Raw genomic sequence first — 19,818 nt, forward strand, 5'->3', positions numbered from 1 at the left:
CTCAAGGATGCAGTCAAAACCAGCTCCCCAGGAGAGCAATTTCTGCAAGATTTGGGGGGCGGGACCCCATGAAGGGCTTCATACTACCTCACAATTCATGTTCAGTTTCTTAAACTGTGGGTTGCCCTCTCTCTGCTGGCAGCACTTGCACACATATGTAAGATTGGATCCAATATACAAGCAGAATGGATATTCGCTCATGCAACAGCATTTTGCCTTTCTTGCCTCCTCCTCCCCTGCAGCCTCCCATCTTGGGGAACACTCTGGGCAGATTTCGGGGGCAAGAATGTCTACAGAAGGGAGGAGGATAAGGTGAAATCCCATTGCACAAGCAGAACACTGAATCCAGCCTTTAGTTTACTCCTGGAGCACTTACAGTATTGCTCATGTGAGAGCGCTGCATTAAAAGGAGTCAGTCGCAGGTTAAGGACTCTGTAGACCAGTTGCTTGTTCATGTGACACACAGCACAAGTATTTTGCTTCACTTCATTTTTTTTTTTACTGAAAATGTTGCTGTATTTCACAAGCAAGCAGAAAATAAGCATGTCATCATAGCCAAGCAAACCTGTGTGTTTAAAAATCAGTAGGCACCATTCAAATCTCCTATTGGGGCCTCAGAAAAAACATAAAAACTTTACAAGGTAAATGTCTTTCCAAAACGAGCTGTAGTTTTTAGTAAAAAGTGAGGTGAATACCTTATTTATTTATTTATTTATTTATTTTATTTAAATCAGTGGTTATATTCCCATTAAAGAATCTGCATGAAATGATCAGTCACATGCCTTGACTCCTGGCCTACTTATGCAAGCAAACGAAAATTGGATTGGGAATGACTCTGCTTCTGATGGCAACAGACTGCTCTTCTGAAGAAAACGCCACATCGTATACTGAGTGAATATAGAACAGTCTGTGCATTCCTCCATTTTGTAAACATATGGCCTTATGTTTCTCTGTCAGTTTTAGTGAGAATCACCCACAGAGAGAGAGACAACTTACAATAATTTCTAAACACTCCAGGAATCTTCTGCTCAGATATTAGATTATATATTACACCCTGTTGTCTCTCAAAATTGTTTCTACAAATTATGTATCTTAACGTGGTAGATGCAACTCCAGCATATAGGTATGGTGGCTTCTTTGATACCAGCATACAAATGAAGGGTGGATGGGTGTGGAAACGTTGCCTTGTTTGAATTCTGTGGAAATGAATTAATGAATTCTGAGTCACGGTGGTAAAGGGCGCTTCCTTTGAGTGGCGTGGCAAAATTTTGACTATTCTTTCATAAAACTGAAGCGCAGCAAGGAAACTCCATGTAACATCACCACTGTGAGCTGCTGTACCACCTTATTATAGCACTTATTTGCATTTCTCTTGCCAGGTCTTCATGAATAAATCCTTCATGCTCTTGTCTTCCTTCCTTCTCTTCTTCTTATGTGCCGAGATTTGCAACTGTTCGCTTCAAAGCTTTCACGTTCAACGCTTTAGGACACAAAGAACTGTGATTACAAAATACAGGATTTGTTTCTCTTTAATCTTTTTCCCATGGGTTGCCTTCCCCTACAGATGATGAGCATCTGCTCCTAGAAACTGATTAATGGCGCATGATCCATCATTAACATATTTCAGAAAATGTCTCTTATACTGTGCACAAGGCAGATGGGATTGAGGTGTTGTCTCTTAAAAGTGTGACCTGGCATAGTCCTTTAAGGTGCTAAAGAAGTACTATCAGTCCTAGGAAGTGTTGAATGCTCAAATAATCAGAAAGAAAATACCACCTTTTTGTTTTTGTGCATCCCAAGTTAGTGGAGCTAAGTGCCAAGGTGGTATGACAGGTTTTTATTTCTTATTCTGGCTAAGCAATGGGTAACCCAATGTGGTGCCCTCCATAAATTGTTGAACTGCAATTCCTGTTATCCCTGATCATTGGCTTGGTGGGAGCTGGAGTCTAGCCATATCATTCCTAACAATGAGGAGAATCAGAAGTTCATTTGCTTACCATGATAATGATATGGAAATTATTTATGATTCAAATATATAAATAAGTTCTAGCTCTCCAGTTCATTCTGCATAGGCCCTAGTACTTTGCTGCTTTGAATATAAAGAAATCTATCCTAAACTACAGTGGTACCTCGGGTTACATACGCTTCAGGTTACAGACTCCTCTAACCCAGAAATAGTACCTCGGGTTAAGAACTTTGCTTCATGATGAGAACAGATATCGTGCTCCGGCGGTGTGGCGGCAGCAGGAGGCCCCATTAGCTAAAGTGGTGCTTCAGGTTAAGAGCAGTTCCAGGACCTCCAGAACGAATTAAGTACTTAACCCGAGGTACCACTGTATAGGTGAAGCATTTTTTATTTGGCTAATTTTTAGCTATTGTTCTTTCTATCCATGAGAGGAGACAAGTGATAAATTTGAATGTTGCTATGCAGCAATGAATCTGAAGTGCTGTGATGAGTCAGCAACGGAGGGTTTTGTTTCCAAACTCTTCTTACAGCTAAGCTGAACCTGTGCTTTCAAGTTTCTTCAAATTATACATAAATGTTTCCTTAATGGAAACTAATGGAAGGTTGGCACTTAACCCCATAATGAACTTCTGATCCACGTTCTCATTACCTTCTCCTACAGACTTAATTGTATTAAGGTGCCAAAACTATTGACACTTTTAAAAATGTTTATTTTGAAGACTTCCAGTGACTTGTGCTAAATGTACCATATTCAGTACACTTGCACCAGTTGTGCTCAGTTACCCAGCCTACGTTTCAAAGGGGTGTTAATGCAGAACACTATTGTAGTTCTAAATAGCTGAGCCAACACTGAGCAGCTACAATACTCAGCTCTGGGGGAGGGGACTGAGGAAATTGCTAATTGTGAGACAGTCAACTGCAAAGTTAATATTGGTGATAACTGAGCTGAAATGCGGAACAAGCAAAGGTTCCAGTGATTGGTCTTTAGATAACCATTCCAGAGTAGCTGCAGACTTTGCTAATGTGCATATGAATGTGGAACTTGGGGGCTGCTCTAGTAAGTGCCTTTTCTTATAAAAGCAATGTGTGCATTTGTGCTTATGTATGCATTTCAGATTTTTCACATGTGTATTTATTCATGCACATACTTTCTCCACTATTTTATGTGCCCACTTCAAGTGCCTTGACTCAAATGGTTCCATTTTGCCTTCCTGGGAAGGAAAGCTAATAGAGATGTAGCTAACCAGGCAGATCAAGTTTAAAAATTTCCCACTGAAATGCTCCACTGATGGACAAGTGTGTGGCCCCTGTCACTATTCAGCTAGTATGGGACCTCCTCAGATCATAAATTCCAAGCATGTCTCCTGTTCTAACCAAAGCCTCACTATACTGCCCTTTTGAATTGGCCATTGAGAGTCCTTAAAAATTAAATGACACTATACCATAAGTACCATAAATCCCACTGCAACCTAGGCAGTTGGAAATAGCTCTCCTGTTTCAGAACATCAGGCCTGTTGGATCATGCCATCTAGTTCAGCACCCTGTTCTCACAGTGGTCAGTCAGATGCCCATGGGAAGCACGCAGGCAGCGCCTTTGTTTTCTGTAACTCTTGATTAAACACCAAAACTCACACTTCTCCTGTATTTGTGCAGTCCGTATTCACAGGACTGGAACCCAGACAAAAATGGATGTAGATAACCCCATCTTTTCTAAAATCATCTACAGCTGAGCCACATGATGAGGCACTTTATTCAAATAAATCTTGACAGGACAGTAGTTGGCCATGTCAGAAGAGTCCACTGTTTTAAATGGTTGAACCATTTCTTCCTTCAGAGCTGTCATTTTTTCCATCCACCCATTCTATTCTGTCTTGGCAACTCTGGTTAGCAAAGCTGGGCAAGTATTGAGAATGCAAGTCATCATACTTCCTAAGGACAACACAACAGTTATCTCTGTTTAAAATAGATCCTGAACAACAGGGCAAGCAGACTCTTCCAATAGCAGACATTGGGCCACAGACAGCTGCTCGTGTCCCATCTCTGACACTTCTCCCAATTGAATTATGCAAGCTCTGAAGAGTGATTTGTGTTGAGATGCAGCAACGAGCCTCCTTTGCTGATGGGCAATAATTTTGCTGCACCGCTGCATCAGGAATGATTCAGTGAGATCCAGTCATGCGTGATAGCGAGACAAATTAAAAATTCCCCACCCCAGTGAAGTCTGACATTAAGGACACAAGGTTCAGAGCAGTAAATTATGCAAATGGGTAATGGGTAACCTCCTTTGTGGGTGGTGTATTTTGGGCTCACAGGAGCAATTATTCGGTGCAATCCAGTGCATGTCTACACAGATGTAAGTCCCACTGAGTTAAATTAAGATTATTCCAAAGCAAAAGGGTAAGCCTGCCTTGAACATAGTGGGACTTAATTCTGAGTAAGCATGTTTAGGTTTGCACTGGTAATTACTAGATTTATTCCTTAACAGCACCCTACCTAGTGTATTATTGCTTTGGACTGACAGTTTAAACAGTTCATCCTGATGGGTTCTTCTAGAAAATGGGGGGCGGGGCTTGCATGCGTAAACAGCAACAATATACAAGTCATTTTGACAAAGTAACTGATTATGTACATTTTACACTATCAGCCGATTGTTGGCACTTGATAGCATGCCTTAAGAGTCCATTTGCAGCCACAGTTTGGTCTCCAGCTAACCCTGCAATTGGAAATGAAAAACATCTGTTTGCTGGCATAGTTTGAATTCAAGCCACACCTGAAAATGGAGTACTTTCCTATCTCTTTGCAGATATGGTTTAAATGCAAACCTGCAAACAGACTTCAAAGGGGTCCTGTGCAATCAGTGTTAATCAGCTCCACTGGTGCTGAGAGCAACCTCCTTTGAAGTTGTCACCTGACACCAGGTTTTGACAAATGGGAGGGCCCGCTCTCCTATCAAATTTGCTATTGGGGGAGGTAAGGATCCAGCCCACCAGCCAGATCCAACTCCACTTCTTTATGAGCAAAGTTGTTTGTAATCCAAATTTCTGGTCTTTCACCTTCTATTTTACATTGTCTGTCACGCCTCATTTCCAATACTACCTAAATTTTGAGTATCTGGTGTATTGTGTCAAAATGACTTCAGAACTTTCTGCTGAAACCTGCTTGATGTAGAGATTTACTAAAGGGCTAAAAATGAGGTAGAAAAGAGAAGATATTAGTAAAGGATGGAATGGTAGAATGAAACTTGGCTTGAGAATGGTTACTGCATGAGATTTGGCTCCAGAACATTTCTCACAGGGTCAGATGATCAAAGTCTCAAATGGTTTCATTCCTCTTTCTATCCACTACTAATTTATCCTTGTCAGACATAATTTATCCCTGTGCCTCATAAGCATACATCTGAGAGCATGCAGTTTTCCCCTTAAGAATAGATGAAAGCCAATGTGAGGAACTCATTCACCTCTGTGAAATGCTGTGAATATGTATCATAGGTGGCAAAGTGCAGCTATTCTGCATATTAAATTGACATGTAATTAGATTAATTGGTGTGACTCTTCTGGGATGCCATGCCATGGCTAATATGCATGTGGTGCTTCTTCTGAAATACTATTTGCACAGTTTTAGAGTGACAGAAAAGCATTTCTAAAATTTCTTGGAAGATGGCTCTCAGTTAATCAGAACATGAATTTATGCACTCTTTATGGCTCAGCAGATATATTTACTCAGAAATCTATATAGAATGTCAGAAAGAGTTAAAGATTTCAGTGTAGCACTTAATGTGGGGAAGCACATTCTAAAATGCTTGGAAGTAAGACAAACCATTTCCATGCCATGAACCCCATTTTTCCAAATAATAAATTGTATTGAAAAATGTAGTAGAAACTTAGAAACATTTGTGTATTTACAATAGTTCTCACCTCAACAATGAAGCTTTAGAAGGCCATGGAGGGTGGACTCTCGGGCCCTCTCCTCTTCTACAACAGAGGGATAACAATATTGACCTTTCAAACATTGTTATTCTAAAGATAAATGAAGTAATAAAATGTCAATTGCTTCACGCTGCACAACTTCACTAAATAACATGAATGGGAAGCAGGACCGTACTGCTGTCTCTCATTGAGTGAGCAGCCCAAAGCCTGATAGAACATGCAGCACGTTAAGCCTTCTGTACTAGACAGCAGTTTGGGAGGGTGGCAGAACAACCACCAATGCCTGCTTGCATACCACCCGTCACCCACTTGTCCACTGCCCACCCACAGCTGCAATTCAAAGTGAAAGCCAGGTGCAAGCACATGGACTTCATCCTACATAACTTCATTCAGCAGGTGAGGAGGAAGCAGCAACACGCCTGCTGACATCAGCACACCTGCTGGCTGTGTCTTCCAGTGTCCAGACATTTGTCCAGGAGGGGGTAAGAGTTTCTGAATGCGCTGAGGAGTCTTTCATACATTCAGTCATGGATTCATAGACTCACACTGACAGTGAACACATGGACATTGGAGGCAGAGCATGCAAGAAGGATGCCACCTGGTGCATTCAGTATCCACACAGGATGAGTGTATTTGAAGCAGCTTGGATAGACAACAACAATGCAAAAATTGGTCCAATAATAATACTGCCCTTGAGTTTCAGGCACTTCCCTCCTTCTACCCTTCTGTTATGTTCACATATTCATGCTGCATACACAAAAGGTTTATCATAAGCTAAATGGGACATTTTCATAGGAGCCCCATCTAATTGTTGGCAGAACATCAGTGGACTGCTTACAGTCCCTCGAGATCTTTTTTTGGATGTGAAAAGGTTTTAATCCTTGTGTCCTGGCAAAATTCCAGATTTGTAATTATTTTTCTTTCTGTGGAATTAAAAAGACAGCCTGCAGTTTAACCACGATATGACATTTATTAATTCATTTGAATCTACATCCTGAATCGGTGCTGCCTTGCTCTGCCGAGATGGGTACCCAGGTGTAATTGTATTTAACTGGCAAATGGAGCGTCATCCGCATGTGTGTACAGAGAACTTCAAAGGTTCTTTTGGATTCTTTGTGAGTTAATGTTTAAAGGTGTGATTGCTGCAATAATGATAGTATCTCTATTCTACACTAGTATTTGCATGTCATGCTGGCACTAGCTAGATCTGGCATGCTGTGTTTTTGTTGATTTTAGAATTATGCTGAATACAAGATATCACACATTGTAGTAATACAAGATTGCTTCTATTATATGGGGCTGAGCAATCACTACATGTCCTGCTGCACAGTAGCAATCATTAAGTAGCTGGCTGTACAATTGTTATTTCAATAGATAACTGTGGCATTTTGCTATGGTCCAGAGTTCCATGCATGATAGACTGGTGATATTCTAAGCAGTATTCTTCTTTTAAAAAGTCTTGTGCGATCTATCTAAAAATAGTTTTAAAAATCAATTATGATGTGGATGTTAAAATCAAAGGAAAAATGCATAATGGATACAGAAAATAGTTTTTCATGGCAAATATTTTAGAGTCCAGGGAGAATTGTTATTCGGCACCTAGTTTTTTATGCAACCTGTTTTTGTTTCTGTTCCTCACCCTGAGCAGTAGGGCACCTTCCCTACTTTTGTATTTATTTATTATATCAATTGTTATTGACTCTGTACTTATCTATGATCTAATAATAAATAGTTATGTCCCACTTAAATGGTGGCATGGGGAGGCAAGAGATGGATTCATCCCGCTGTGTACAGTTCTGTGATTCTGCAGATCCAAGCAAAAGTGTATGTAACTAGCAAAAAACCTGTGATGTTGCAGTGGTTAGAACACAGGGCCTGGATAACAGATCTATGTAGCTTTGAATCCTAATTGGATGGCTATAAAGTACATTGGACTGTATCTGAGCATAATCTTTCTTGCGGAGTGGTGAAGATAAATGGGGTAAACATTTTTACACTGAAAAGTGTTTCCTCATGAGATGCTTGGCTCATTATTTTGGCTAATGAGGGAGGAGAGATAATTTTCTAAACTATTTCTTTATATCTTGCTTTTAATAGCTCTTGATCCTTCCAAAGACCCATGCTTGAAGGTAAAGTGCAGCCCACATAAAGTGTGTGTCACTCATGACTACGAGACAGCCATTTGTGTAAGTCGCAAGCAACTGGTACACAGGTAAGAATGTTGTGATTTATAGTTTCAATTAAACAGCTCTGATTGGTTTTCAAAATATTCTGGGAGCTGAACCTATCAGTGTCCTGATGTTATGGCACCACATAGCCAATGTCAGTGAGAGGAAATGAAGCTCCTGATTTGGGAGAGAGAGGAAAGAAGGAAGAAGGGATGCTTCCCCATTATTGAGACAATCAGATGGTTCCAGTCTTGTCATGTTGTGTGGCTGGTTTCATTTTCTTGTAGCAAAACAGGAAGAATTGGCTTGGTTGCTTGAACCACAGGGGCCCAGTCCTTCTCCCCCTCAACACTGTTCACCCTCCACAGTAGGCAAACTATATTTGCAACTCTCAGAAAATTATCATGTTTTTTGTAAGGGTCAAAAGGACCAGTGAAAAGTCTCCTCAGTGCCACCACTGTGGGTTCAGTTCTAATTGCAAGTGTATGAGAAAGAGGCTTCTGTGAATAATATAAAATATAGAATAATATAGAAGATAAAATGTAAGAATGTCCATGTGTTACAAGAACTCGATCCTGACAGTATTAAGTACAGTATCCAGCAATTTGTCTGTTATATTGACTCAATGCTGTTGAAGCCTTTGTTATGGACCAAAGAGGCAAATAGTGCAAACGTGTGTGCGTGTATGCATCTGCGTATGTTTTAAAGATCTGGACAAGTTCCCAGATAAAACATCTGTCCTCCTACATTGCAAATCAAGGCCTTCTGTTGAGTAGAGAGGCAGCAGGCAGCACTGACAACTGCATTTATCCCAAAGAAGTAGAGCTAATCTTTCTTTCTTTCTTAAAAAAAATTAATTCCACTAGTTAGTTAGCTCCCTGTGGCAAATAGAAGCTGCAGAGTCATTTCTCCCTTGCATGCTAAACTATAGTTTCTTCCCTCCTAATCTACAGGGTGTTTCATCCAACTGTGCCTAAAAGGAAAATTTAGGAAGGGAAGATACTAATCATTGCAATAATTTCTTATCCTTGACCACTTTAAAGAGATGAAGTAGGATTTGGGGCATTCTGTCTCCTTTTTAGACTTTCTGGATGGGTTTTAACAGTGTGTTATTGTTAGTTTTTTTCTGCCTCTGTGTGTGTATATATATGTGTGTGTGTGTGTGTACACACACATATATAGACACCATTTGCATTTTCTTTTAAGATTTGTTGAACATAAAGCCTATAAAATTGAATAATGTGTCATTAATCTATTTTTTTAAATCGCCTATACATACCCATGCTTCCCTCTTTTATGTTCATGCTTTACCAGAATGTTAATTAAGAGCTGACTTGCATCCAAGCACTCATTTGGGGGCAGTTTTCCCATGTATTAAATGTCTGACCCTTGTCTTTTTATAGCCAGGACAAGGTGAAATGGTGCATGATTCTTGAGGCATTCCTCATTTAATTCTGAGCAACATACAAATGAGTAGCTATTTATGGTTTTTATATTTATATTTTATTTATTAAATTTATATCCACACTTCATCCGAAACTCTCAGGGCAGTTCACAGCATTAAAATACAAGATAAAAACACAAAACACATAAGAAAAACAAGAAGAAAAACAAAATAAACCCCGCCACCACTACCATCATACACACATATACACACACAAAAGAGACTGGTTGAAAAGGCACTTTTTTGCCTGGCACCTTGAAGGTGTATAATGAAGGGGGCAGGTGAGCCTCCTTCAGGAGAGCATTCCACAAGTAGGGAGCTACTGCAAAAAAGTCCTGTTCTCATGTAGCCACCTTCTAGACCTCTCATGGAGGAGGCACACAAAGAAGGGCCTCCAGTGATGATCCAGGTCAGTTCATAGGGGGAGAGGCAGTCAATCCAGCTGGATGCTTACAGACACCCAGCAGCAGGACTCGTCAATTGTCTTCTCCCACGGTTGTTTCCCAGGAACAGTTATTCAATGGTATAATGAATCTGGAAGTTCCACACAGCTGCCTTGAGCAATAGCTACTGATAGATGCATCCTCCATCAACCTGTCTAATCCACATTTAAAGGCATTTACCACATCTGTGGTAGCAAATTCCTTAAGTTCATAGGCATTGTGTGAAGAAATACTTTAAATGTCCTAAATCTTTGTTTCAATCTATTAAAGCAGTGGTTTTTAACCAGTGTGCCATGGCACCCTGGGGTGCCTTGAATGTTGGTCAGGGGTGCTGCAGGCAACACTGGCCTCTGTCCCTCTTTCCTTCCATCCCTACATTGATGCTGTCTCGCGTATCTGCCTCCCAAAACCTTGCACAGCTGTTCGTTGCAGCAACCCTGGCTACAAACTGTTAGTTTCTGTTTGCCACTGTGCAGTGCTTTGGAGTCACAAGACTCTGTTTACATTCCAGAGACATTCCAGGCTGTTGGAAGTCTCACGGGAGACGGGAGACGGATGTGACGTTACTGGTTTCCTGTTCCTTTGTTTGTACAAGTTGCTCTCTGCCTTTCACAGAGAGAGGATGTGTTTTCTGTCTGCGTAGTAAGAAATAAAGCATAGCGATGTAGCCATAAATCTCATCACTTCCGCATGCTGCTTTGGAAACTCTGCTGAATGGGGAATGTGCCTGGAGCCTTCTCAAAGGCTCAGGTTGTTAATCATTATCGGAGGATGAGCTTCATCAGCTCTGTCAAACGGAGATTCCGACACAAACTCCCCAGGCGAATGGTGCCTCTGGGGCTGGCCAGGGGGTGCTTCCCAGGCCCCTGTGGGGCAGTGTGAGAATGTACCTCTCTTTGTGGTGGGGGGGCAGCTCAGAGACAAGGAGTGGCAGCTGGACTCCCAAGGAGAGGGGAGAAGAGAAGATGCTGAGGGAACACTGCACAAGGAAGGGTTCAAAAAGGGTTGAGGAGCTGCCAGCTCTGCAGACAAGGGGTGACATAACTGGGCTCCTGAGCCCCACAGGGGTGCCACAGAATGTATGTAGTTGGTCAAGGAAACCGTGGACCCAAAAAGGTTGAAAACCTCTGTATTAAAGCACTATTGAAACTACATTCAAACAATCAGGTAGGATGCTGAACCTCCTTCTCTTCCTTTGCATGTTTGGGAAGGAACTTAGAAGCTTCCCCTTCTAATTGTGGTAAATAATACTTGGTTTATTTCTCTTAATGTAGCAAACTATGGCTAGCGCAAACCATAGTTTCCTCTCAATCCAGGATCCCATACCGGGATCAAACCATGATTTGCCATACTGCCTTGAGAGCTAACTATGTTCTGTGCAAACTGCAATTAGTTGTATTTGGACAAAATTGTAAATTTATTGTTCGCTGAGGCATCTAAACTCTCATCACCTGTGAAGGAAGAGTAGGCAAGTGCCTGCGAGCCCAAATCTTACTGCTGCACATTATTATACTGACAAACCATGATTTGTTATTACATCCAAATTGAGCCTCTAACTTCTACACCCCAAGGGAAAACTTGAGAGTGGATCTGTATCCCTTCAGGAGAGCTTTTGAGGCTGAGCAGTACAGGAAGTGATATTCCCAGGGGAGGGCTGGAGTTCAGTGTTACAGCATGTGTCTTGCATACAGAGAGCCCCTTGTTCATTCCCTGATATCTCCACATAGGCCTGAAAAAGTATTTCTGTCTGAAACCCTGGAGAACTGCTGTGAGTAGCTAAGCATAGACAGTCATGAGCTAGATGTATCAATGTTCCTATTCATTTCCGTTAAACCTGTACATACTTCTTTTTCATCCACTGTGTATGGGAATGTTGTAATTCTAGTTACACCAACAAAGACTGGAGCTTCCCTTGCCTGTGGAGACATTCTATAAATTTCAGTGGCTCAAAAGAAAACAATTCTGTAAACTACTGTTATTGGGATGTGTTTGCCAATGTACAGTTTCTCTAGCTACACTCCAAGTTACAAGAAAAACATTTTTATTTATACTGCTATGTTTTGAGATTTAGAGCTCTTTAAACTTTTGTTGCTGTAGAGTTGGTTTTAGAACCCAAAGAGAACATTCAAATATTGGATTCATCCCTTATGGGGGGGAAAGATCATCAGATTTCTTTGTAGCTGGGGAAGAGTGGAGAGAATATATTCTGGTTTCAATAAATGAACATATGAGCAGTAACCAGTAAGCATTCTTTCTCTCCGTTCATCCTATAATACTTCCTAATTTACATGAAATTTGCACGTGTACTGGAAGTGCAATGCGGGCCAGGACTGACTTCAGCATTTTAAAAGTTCTTCTTTTTATATTTATAATATAATGCCTTGCAGTAGGTTACATACTTTACCATTAGCACTCACCAATTGTACATTTAAAAGTATCCGATTATGGTTTATATGATCAGGAGAAAGTTGATCTGGAGGTCAAGGAAAAATGTATTACCAGACATGAAAAGAAAAGAAAAGAAAAGAAACATATTGAAAAGCAGAAAGGTGTATAAAGCACTGAATCTTTTGCCTATTGTACAAGATGGCTAGACAATTTATTACTATGCACTGGAGCTTCAAAGTTTATGACAAAGAAATAATAGCCAGCTAGAAATATCAAATATTTTGGTTCTTTCTCTGCTTACGGAAAATTGCAATAAAATGTCTGTTGGGTAGGTTCTGTTTGGACCTATTTTGCAGCAGTTTTGTTCAGTCAAATGCCCTTGAGAAGTTTATTTTTAAAATACAAGAAATGGTGTCTGCAATTGCCCTTATTTGTAAGTATGTCATTGGTTGAATTTTAACTATGTTACAGATATAGTATGTTAGTTGTTGTACATTTCTGCATTGAGACATGAATGAGTTGAATAGTAGGCAACGTTGAAGTTGTTATTTCAGCCAGATTGTTGATTTCCTTTAGAAAAATACTTCTAGTGGAGACACCTTTTATCAGTTCACTTCCAGAACAGCTGTAGATGTGCTGCTGGTCTGGATTCCTACACACTTTTTGGGGGAAGTGAAATATATTTCTAATTAAAAGTATTTAGATTCCAAATTTAAGAATTTGTTTCAATTTTCTGATATTTCTTAATATTATCTGAGCTGTGCTTCACAATGTTTCCAGCAGGAGTGGGCAGAAGGTAGATCAGAATACGCTTGTAGATTTCTGGGTGATTTGAAGTCACTCCACAAGGATTTCTGACTCCAAAATGTCTAACAATTGAAACATTTTTATTCCAAATTAGAAATGTTTTTATTCCAAACACTTATTCCAAAAGAAATGAAGAAAGCTTTGGGGGAAACCTAGAATGGATTTTTGTGTGAAAGGCCCATGAGCTCAGTTCTGGTACTGAAGACAAATTCTTTAGAGGTGCCCTGTTCCTTACTTCTAAGCCACTGTTTTGTACTTGGCTTCAGCTGGTTTCAGCCTGGGGTCCTAGGGAAAAATAAAGTAGATCCCACAAGCAAGAAGTCCACTCACCCCTGACTTACAGTGTAATTGCCTTTTATTGTCTAAAAGTCCCTTTTCCCCAAGTCTAATGTGTTATCTTTCTATCTGTGTCTGAATGCTTTAGCTTATGCCAGGGCAACTGGGGAGTCCTTTAGGATGTAAGCCTCAAATCTACTTTTCTTTCATCTTAAAAAAAATAAAAATGTCTCTGGCAATTAGGAAGCCATTTCACTGTTGTACTGTGGTACAGTTCTACTGCATTGCAACAATATGATTGAACAAACATCCATGTTTTACAGATTTGGTAGCAAAATGCAGTACATGCCCCAGTATGAATATTTGTGATTTCTAAATAGTTGTAGCAGCTCTGTGGAAAGATGGCACTTCGTTGTGCAAGATGTTTCACTATTAGGGCTGCTTTGTGGAACAATAGCCAGTGTCCTGTGCTGTAGCAAACCAGAACTTTCTATCCTAAGCAGGGTAGGCAAGACTTTGTATGGGGGAACTAGATGAGAAACAGTAAGTTGGTCAATTCTTTAAGTGGGAGGCCATGTGCAATTAAGCCTCACCATTGTGAATAATCCTAATCTTTTCATAAAGGGAGAGATGTATATGTGTATGTTGTTACCAAGTATTCATTTTACATGTGCCTCTTGGCTCTAGAAATCTCAATACTTAACCAGAAAGCTTGCAAAGCAGAAGCACAAACACCCAGGGCAAGAAAGCTTCCCTTGCCATTTAATGACCTTGATGAAATTGACCAATGAAATGCACACAGTGGGTATGCAAGGCAATGACTTTCTCTACTGCCTAATTAAGCCACCCTTGATATTTCCTAGTTTACAGTGTAAGCTTAGCAATGGGGCTTACTTGCATGTAAGTCTTGGTCATCTTCAATTACTGAATGGGGAAATGGCATGCACCAGCGCCACTGGAAGGCACATGAGTGCCAAGTAGCATGTGGGTCATTCCACATCATTACAGCGAGGTCATGTCACCCTCCATCTCAGATGCTGATGAAAACCCTTCCGTTATGGTTGAAAGAAACCCCCTTAAATTTTTTCCCTCTATCTCAAATGGTTTTAATTTTATAGCACTTCAAAGTTTCATTAAATCTGCGTTGTCTGTTACTCTTAAGAACTTCGGCACAAGATACCCTTGTGTACATTTTATTTATTTATTTTCTCCATAACCAATGATGACCAAGTTTCATCAAAATCTGAGATGGTGGGTGACAAAACCCTTGTTTTTTACATTGATTTGATGCAAAAATTACCCATTAAGGATAGGATCCTCCGCTGTAAGTAGGTACACCGAATCATTTCTACACCACAACATTCCTTTGCCCTCAGCAAGAAAGCAAAAACCATTTGGTGTACAGTACAGACGGGGTGAGCTCCCGTTGCTCGGTCCCTGCTCCTGCCAACCTTGCAGTTCAAAAGCACATCAAAGTGCAAGTAGATAAATAGGTACTGCTCCGGCGAGAAGGTAAATGGCGTTTCCATGCGCTGCTCTGGTTCGCCAGAAGCGGCTTAGTCATGCTGGCCACATGACCCAGAAAAACTGTTTGCAGACAAATGTCGGCTCCCTCGGCCAGTAAAGCAGGATGAGCGCTGCAACCCCAGAGTCGGCCATGACTGGACCTAATGGTCAGGGCTCCCTTTACCTTTACATAACTTTAGGGCCTCCCAGTACCCTAGATTCTCCTCTTCCTTTGTTCTGGGTAAATTCCTCTCCTTATGTAGTCTAAGCCTTAATACTTCTGTTCGTTGAATCTTCAGCATAGAGACTTATGAGGAATCTCCACAGATTTTTTCCCCCCAGTCTTAGTCAGCCTGCCTCCCCCTCCTAGTTTTCTCCCCAGTATCTCTTGTTCCTTTTTGTTGCTCTATGTTCTGTTCACTTTGGGCCTGAATTCTTCTCTCTAAGCCTTCATCAAGGGATGGTCTAGTTTTCTTTTCCCTACTGTCTCTTTCCTCCTCTATTCCTCTAAGCAAGTTAAGCCAAGCCTGCTCCCAACCAGCACTGTTTAAGTCTAACCTCTAACTCCAGTTTAACTCCTTGCATGCCTCTCTTGCCCTCCTTCCACTATTTGTTTTAGATCCTTTCCTCTACTGGCTTCTGAAGCTAACCCTGAGATTGCTGCTCTAATTTTAAGCTGCCAGCATATCCATTCTTTTACTTCTGAAATAGTTTGCATACCAATCAATCTTTTTTCTAATGTTGTAAAACATTTCTACATTATTTAATTCTAAACACTGAATTATTGTCTGGCTGATAAATCTCCCTGATGCTAGGGTGTTTGGAAGTGCCAGAAATAAAACTGCTAGCACATTTTGCAAAGCTAAGCAGGATCTGGTATGGTTTCAAATTGGATGGTGGGCCACCGTGTTGAGATTCCTGCATTGCAAGGGGTTGGACCAGATGACCTTCAGGGGTCCTTCCAGCTCTCCAATTCTATGATTCTGTGCTTCTAATGTTAATGTAAGTGTAATTTGCCCTATTGTACATCCAAAGATATATGTATCTATTGAGTGTGGTATGCTTTGGATTCCATGTACATGTGTAGAAAGGACACATGATAACGTCTGTGCATATGCACTTTTGCAAAAAACAAATACCATATTTTTTCGTGTATAAGACGCCCCCATGTATAAGACGACCCCTATTTTTTGAGCCCAAAATTAAGAAATAAATAATTGCAACATTCCATGTATAAGACGACCCCCAATTTTAAACTTTAAAAAATTGGGGGGAAATAAAGGCTTATACATGGAAAAATACAGTACAGTGGTACCTCGGGTAACATACGCTTCAGGTTACAGGCTCGGCTAACCCAGAAATATTACCTCGGGTTAAGAACTTTGCTTCAGGATGAGAACAGTAATTGCGCAGCAGTGGCACGGTGGCAGCAGGAGGCCCCATTAGCTAAAGTGGTGCTTCAGGTTAAGAACAGTTTCAGGTTAAGAACGGACCTCCTGAACAAAATAAGTACTTAACCCGAGGTACCATTGTATGTGCTTTTATGAGGGCAGGTAACAAGGTGCAATAATGATCTGAACTAACCTGTGAACCAACAAATAAGAAAACCCTACCCTCATGAAAATTCCTGACCCCAGAGATGTAGTGTCAGTTTTGACAAGAATAATAAGGAAGATTTTACTCATCATTGCACTTAAACATCTCTGTTGATTATCCCAAAATATCCTAGAAGGAATACAGGTCAGTAGTTGGAGCATTTCAGTGTTTTCCTTCCAATAAGCATTCTTCCTTCTTCTTTATTCAATCTCTTACTTGTCCAGCTATCTTCCATAGCCATTATCTTAATATCTTAATAATTTGCCCATTTCAGAACTCAGTAGATAGTTGTCATGTTAGCAGTGTGTTTTTAACTGTAGCTGAGAAATCCTCAAAACTGGTTCTTTGATTTGAATGCTTTTTGTCTTTTTCCCTGTTTTTGTTTTATTATCATCAGGCTCTTAAGAGCAGAAAGGGGCAATGTGAACTCCTTTCACACTGGGGACATCACTGTAAATTAGTTGTAAGTAGATGGTTGTCATAAGTGTCTTCCTTTGGACAAATCTTGAGAGACCACTACTAAAGAGCAATAAAAAGGTTATGCTAGTAAATATATGCTAAGATTCTTTTAGTGCATCCTTTGTGCTTAGGGAGAGAATTAAGATTACACATGCTGCAATAACTCTGACATTTTCTTGACTGATGAATGCTTCGTTGAGCAACCTTCATGTTTCATTACTGCATGGTTTGACTACATTATTATTATTAATCATTTCAAAATAAACATCACCCATCACACCTATCAGTTTCCAGTATGGGCAAAAAGTGATACAAAGGCAGTCATGACATAATCTTGAAGGTTCTCACCATTTTAAATTGCACCAATTCTCTGTATACCCAACTCTACATTTCTTGGCTGTAAAAACAACAGCTGTCCAGCATGACTCTTGCTTAAACTAGAGACCAGACATGATGCTCTAAGGCAGTGTTCCCCAACCTTGGGCCTCCAGCTGTTTTTGGACTACAACTCCCATCATCCCTCGCTAGCAAGACCAGTGGTCAAGGATGATGGGAATTGTAGTCCAAAAACAGCTGGAGGCCCAAGGTTGGGGAACACTGCTCTAAGGCAACGTTGAAACAAGTATTGTACAAGGCCTAGCAGAAAAGCACCAGGCAAAGGCATTCCTTTCACCCAGCTCTTTGGCAGATTTAACAGTCTATGGCCTTTTTAATGTGTTGTGGGGTGTTATTGTTTTGTCATTGTTGTTGTCTTATGTATTTTGTGTTTTTATACTGTAAACCACCCTGTGAAGGTATTGGAATATTAGGCACCATTATACACTCCAATTATTTGACTCCCACCAGCATTCAAGCCAGTTGCATTTTGTACCAGCTGTGGATTCTGAACCATTTTAGTGACACCCCCACATAAAGTGCATTGTAGTAGTCCAGCATAAAAGTAACCAGGGCATGTATTACTGGGCATGATCCACTTTCTCTAAAGAAAGTCACAATTGGTGAATCAGCATAAGGTTCCGATACAAGGTACCTCTGCCTGACAGTTTCCTAGTTCTTTCCTCAGCTAGACTATCAAGACTTAGCTTGAGGGTCACAAAAGTGTAACTGATTCTACTATGTCAGTCGTCAGCTTTGACCCATTGGGTCAATTGACTAAAATGTTTCCAGCAAGAAGAGGGCTTCCATAATTCCATGGTTCATTGTGATAGGGACATGCTGCCTAAAATTCCCCATAATGTTTTTAACATATTGACAGTTATAACAGTAGTGAGTGGCATGGGGGAGTGTTGTCACTCACCTGCCCTCCTGTTGGCTGCATTGCTGCTGCTGCTGACCAGAAGCAAGGAGTAAGAACAAGGTGGCAGTGAGGTTGGCGTGGTAGTGCAAATGCACCACCACCATGCCAGCCTCCCCACCATCTCACCCTAGCCTCTCTACTTCCCAGTAAGCAACAGCAGCATGAATGTCCAGAGGTCAGGTGAGCATCATGCTATCCGCTACTGAGTTATGATAACTGTGACGTAGCTGGCAGTGATGCTGAACACAACTATTTATTTTTATTGTTTATCCATGACTAAAATTGGCTGAGCAATTCACTCAAAAAGAAATTGTTATTTAATGTTCACAAATGACCACCAATGTTGCTTCAATCATTTTTTTATTTATACAATAATCTACTTACGAGAGTTTCTAAATTTATTGCTTTCCCCCCTGTAAAGCCTCGGGACATGAATGTGTTGAGCAGAAAAGTCTTTTTAGTGCTAATAAAAGGCATGCTTTTATAATATTGAAATTGAAGTTTACAGGGAAGGGATTTTTATTAAAGCCTTTCTTCAATTCCTAACATCCATACTATATTGGTGGGAAAGTGTTAAATGTACAGCCTTTTAAATTACTATCTTTGGGCAGATGATATTACAAACTCCTGTAGCAGTATAAACTATGAACACAAAATATTTCATTCATATGAAATATGCAGATTACCATCTTTAAAATATTGCAGTTCCTTTCAAGGTGGTCAGTATATAAAACCTTTTCTGCAGCTTTTTATCCATTATGAATTAGGAGTTTTCTTCTCATAGTGTTATATCATGTTAAACATAATCAGATGGTAACAGACCTTGATTTCATTTTTTTAAAGTGGAATCTACAGAGGAGTGTTTTTATCTTTTTAACCGCTTTGGAAAGGTCATTCTTCCTTTCTACACACAGGCCTAATTTGCCCAACTGTTTCATAAATTCATTCACAAACCATAACATGTGTGAAGTACCAACAATGGAATCTTGAACATTCTACATACCTATTGTTGGATCATGTTCCATTAATTCCTGGAAGGCTTACTTCTCCTCTGAGGTATGGTTGGTGGTATCTCTCTTTGCTTTTTGACACCAACCGAAAGTATGTTAGTTCAATCAGGGAATTATGGAATTGTTTAGTGTCCAGACTAAAGCACTAAGATGTATTTTAGCGGTTCTTGCTCCTCTGATCTGCCCCCCCCCCCCATTTTATTCTATGATGGTCCTGTTGCTAATATCCCTTTTAACTGAAAGGTGATAGAGGGGGAGGTTCAGCACATGGGAATGGGTGTGCACGTTGTACTCCTTAAAGTTCAAACCTGCACCTAAACAGATGACCAAATCTAACAGGGGCATGGCAAAATTATGTGAGTGTTTTGATATGGGAAAGTCAAATCAATACTCCATTCCTATAGCCATCTTCTCTGGTGCTTAAGCAACAGTCTGCATTTACCAAACAGCTGAACATACCAGTTATGAATTTGCCCTCACTTGAGATCAAGTGTTCAAGCATCCCCAAAGCAGACTAGCTAAGTTGGTAGTG

General features: G+C 40.4%; 1 protein-coding gene across 2 annotated transcripts in view; it reads left to right on the forward strand.

The window, feature by feature from the left end:
- The window catches only part of SPOCK1 (SPARC (osteonectin), cwcv and kazal like domains proteoglycan 1), a 413,288-nt gene that overhangs the window by 223,501 nt on the left and 169,969 nt on the right, over nt 1-19,818 (forward strand). For both annotated transcript variants that reach the window (XM_080996315.1, XM_080996316.1), the window contains exon 4: nt 7,990-8,104. In XM_080996315.1, the coding sequence (XP_080852441.1) occupies nt 7,990-8,104 (115 nt within the window). The remainder of the gene's footprint in view (nt 1-7,989; nt 8,105-19,818) is intronic.

The sequence above is a fragment of the Podarcis pityusensis genome, assembly GCF_964106645.2.
Source record: "Podarcis pityusensis genome assembly, chromosome: 2".
Classification (NCBI taxonomy): Eukaryota; Metazoa; Chordata; class Lepidosauria; order Squamata; family Lacertidae; genus Podarcis; species Podarcis pityusensis.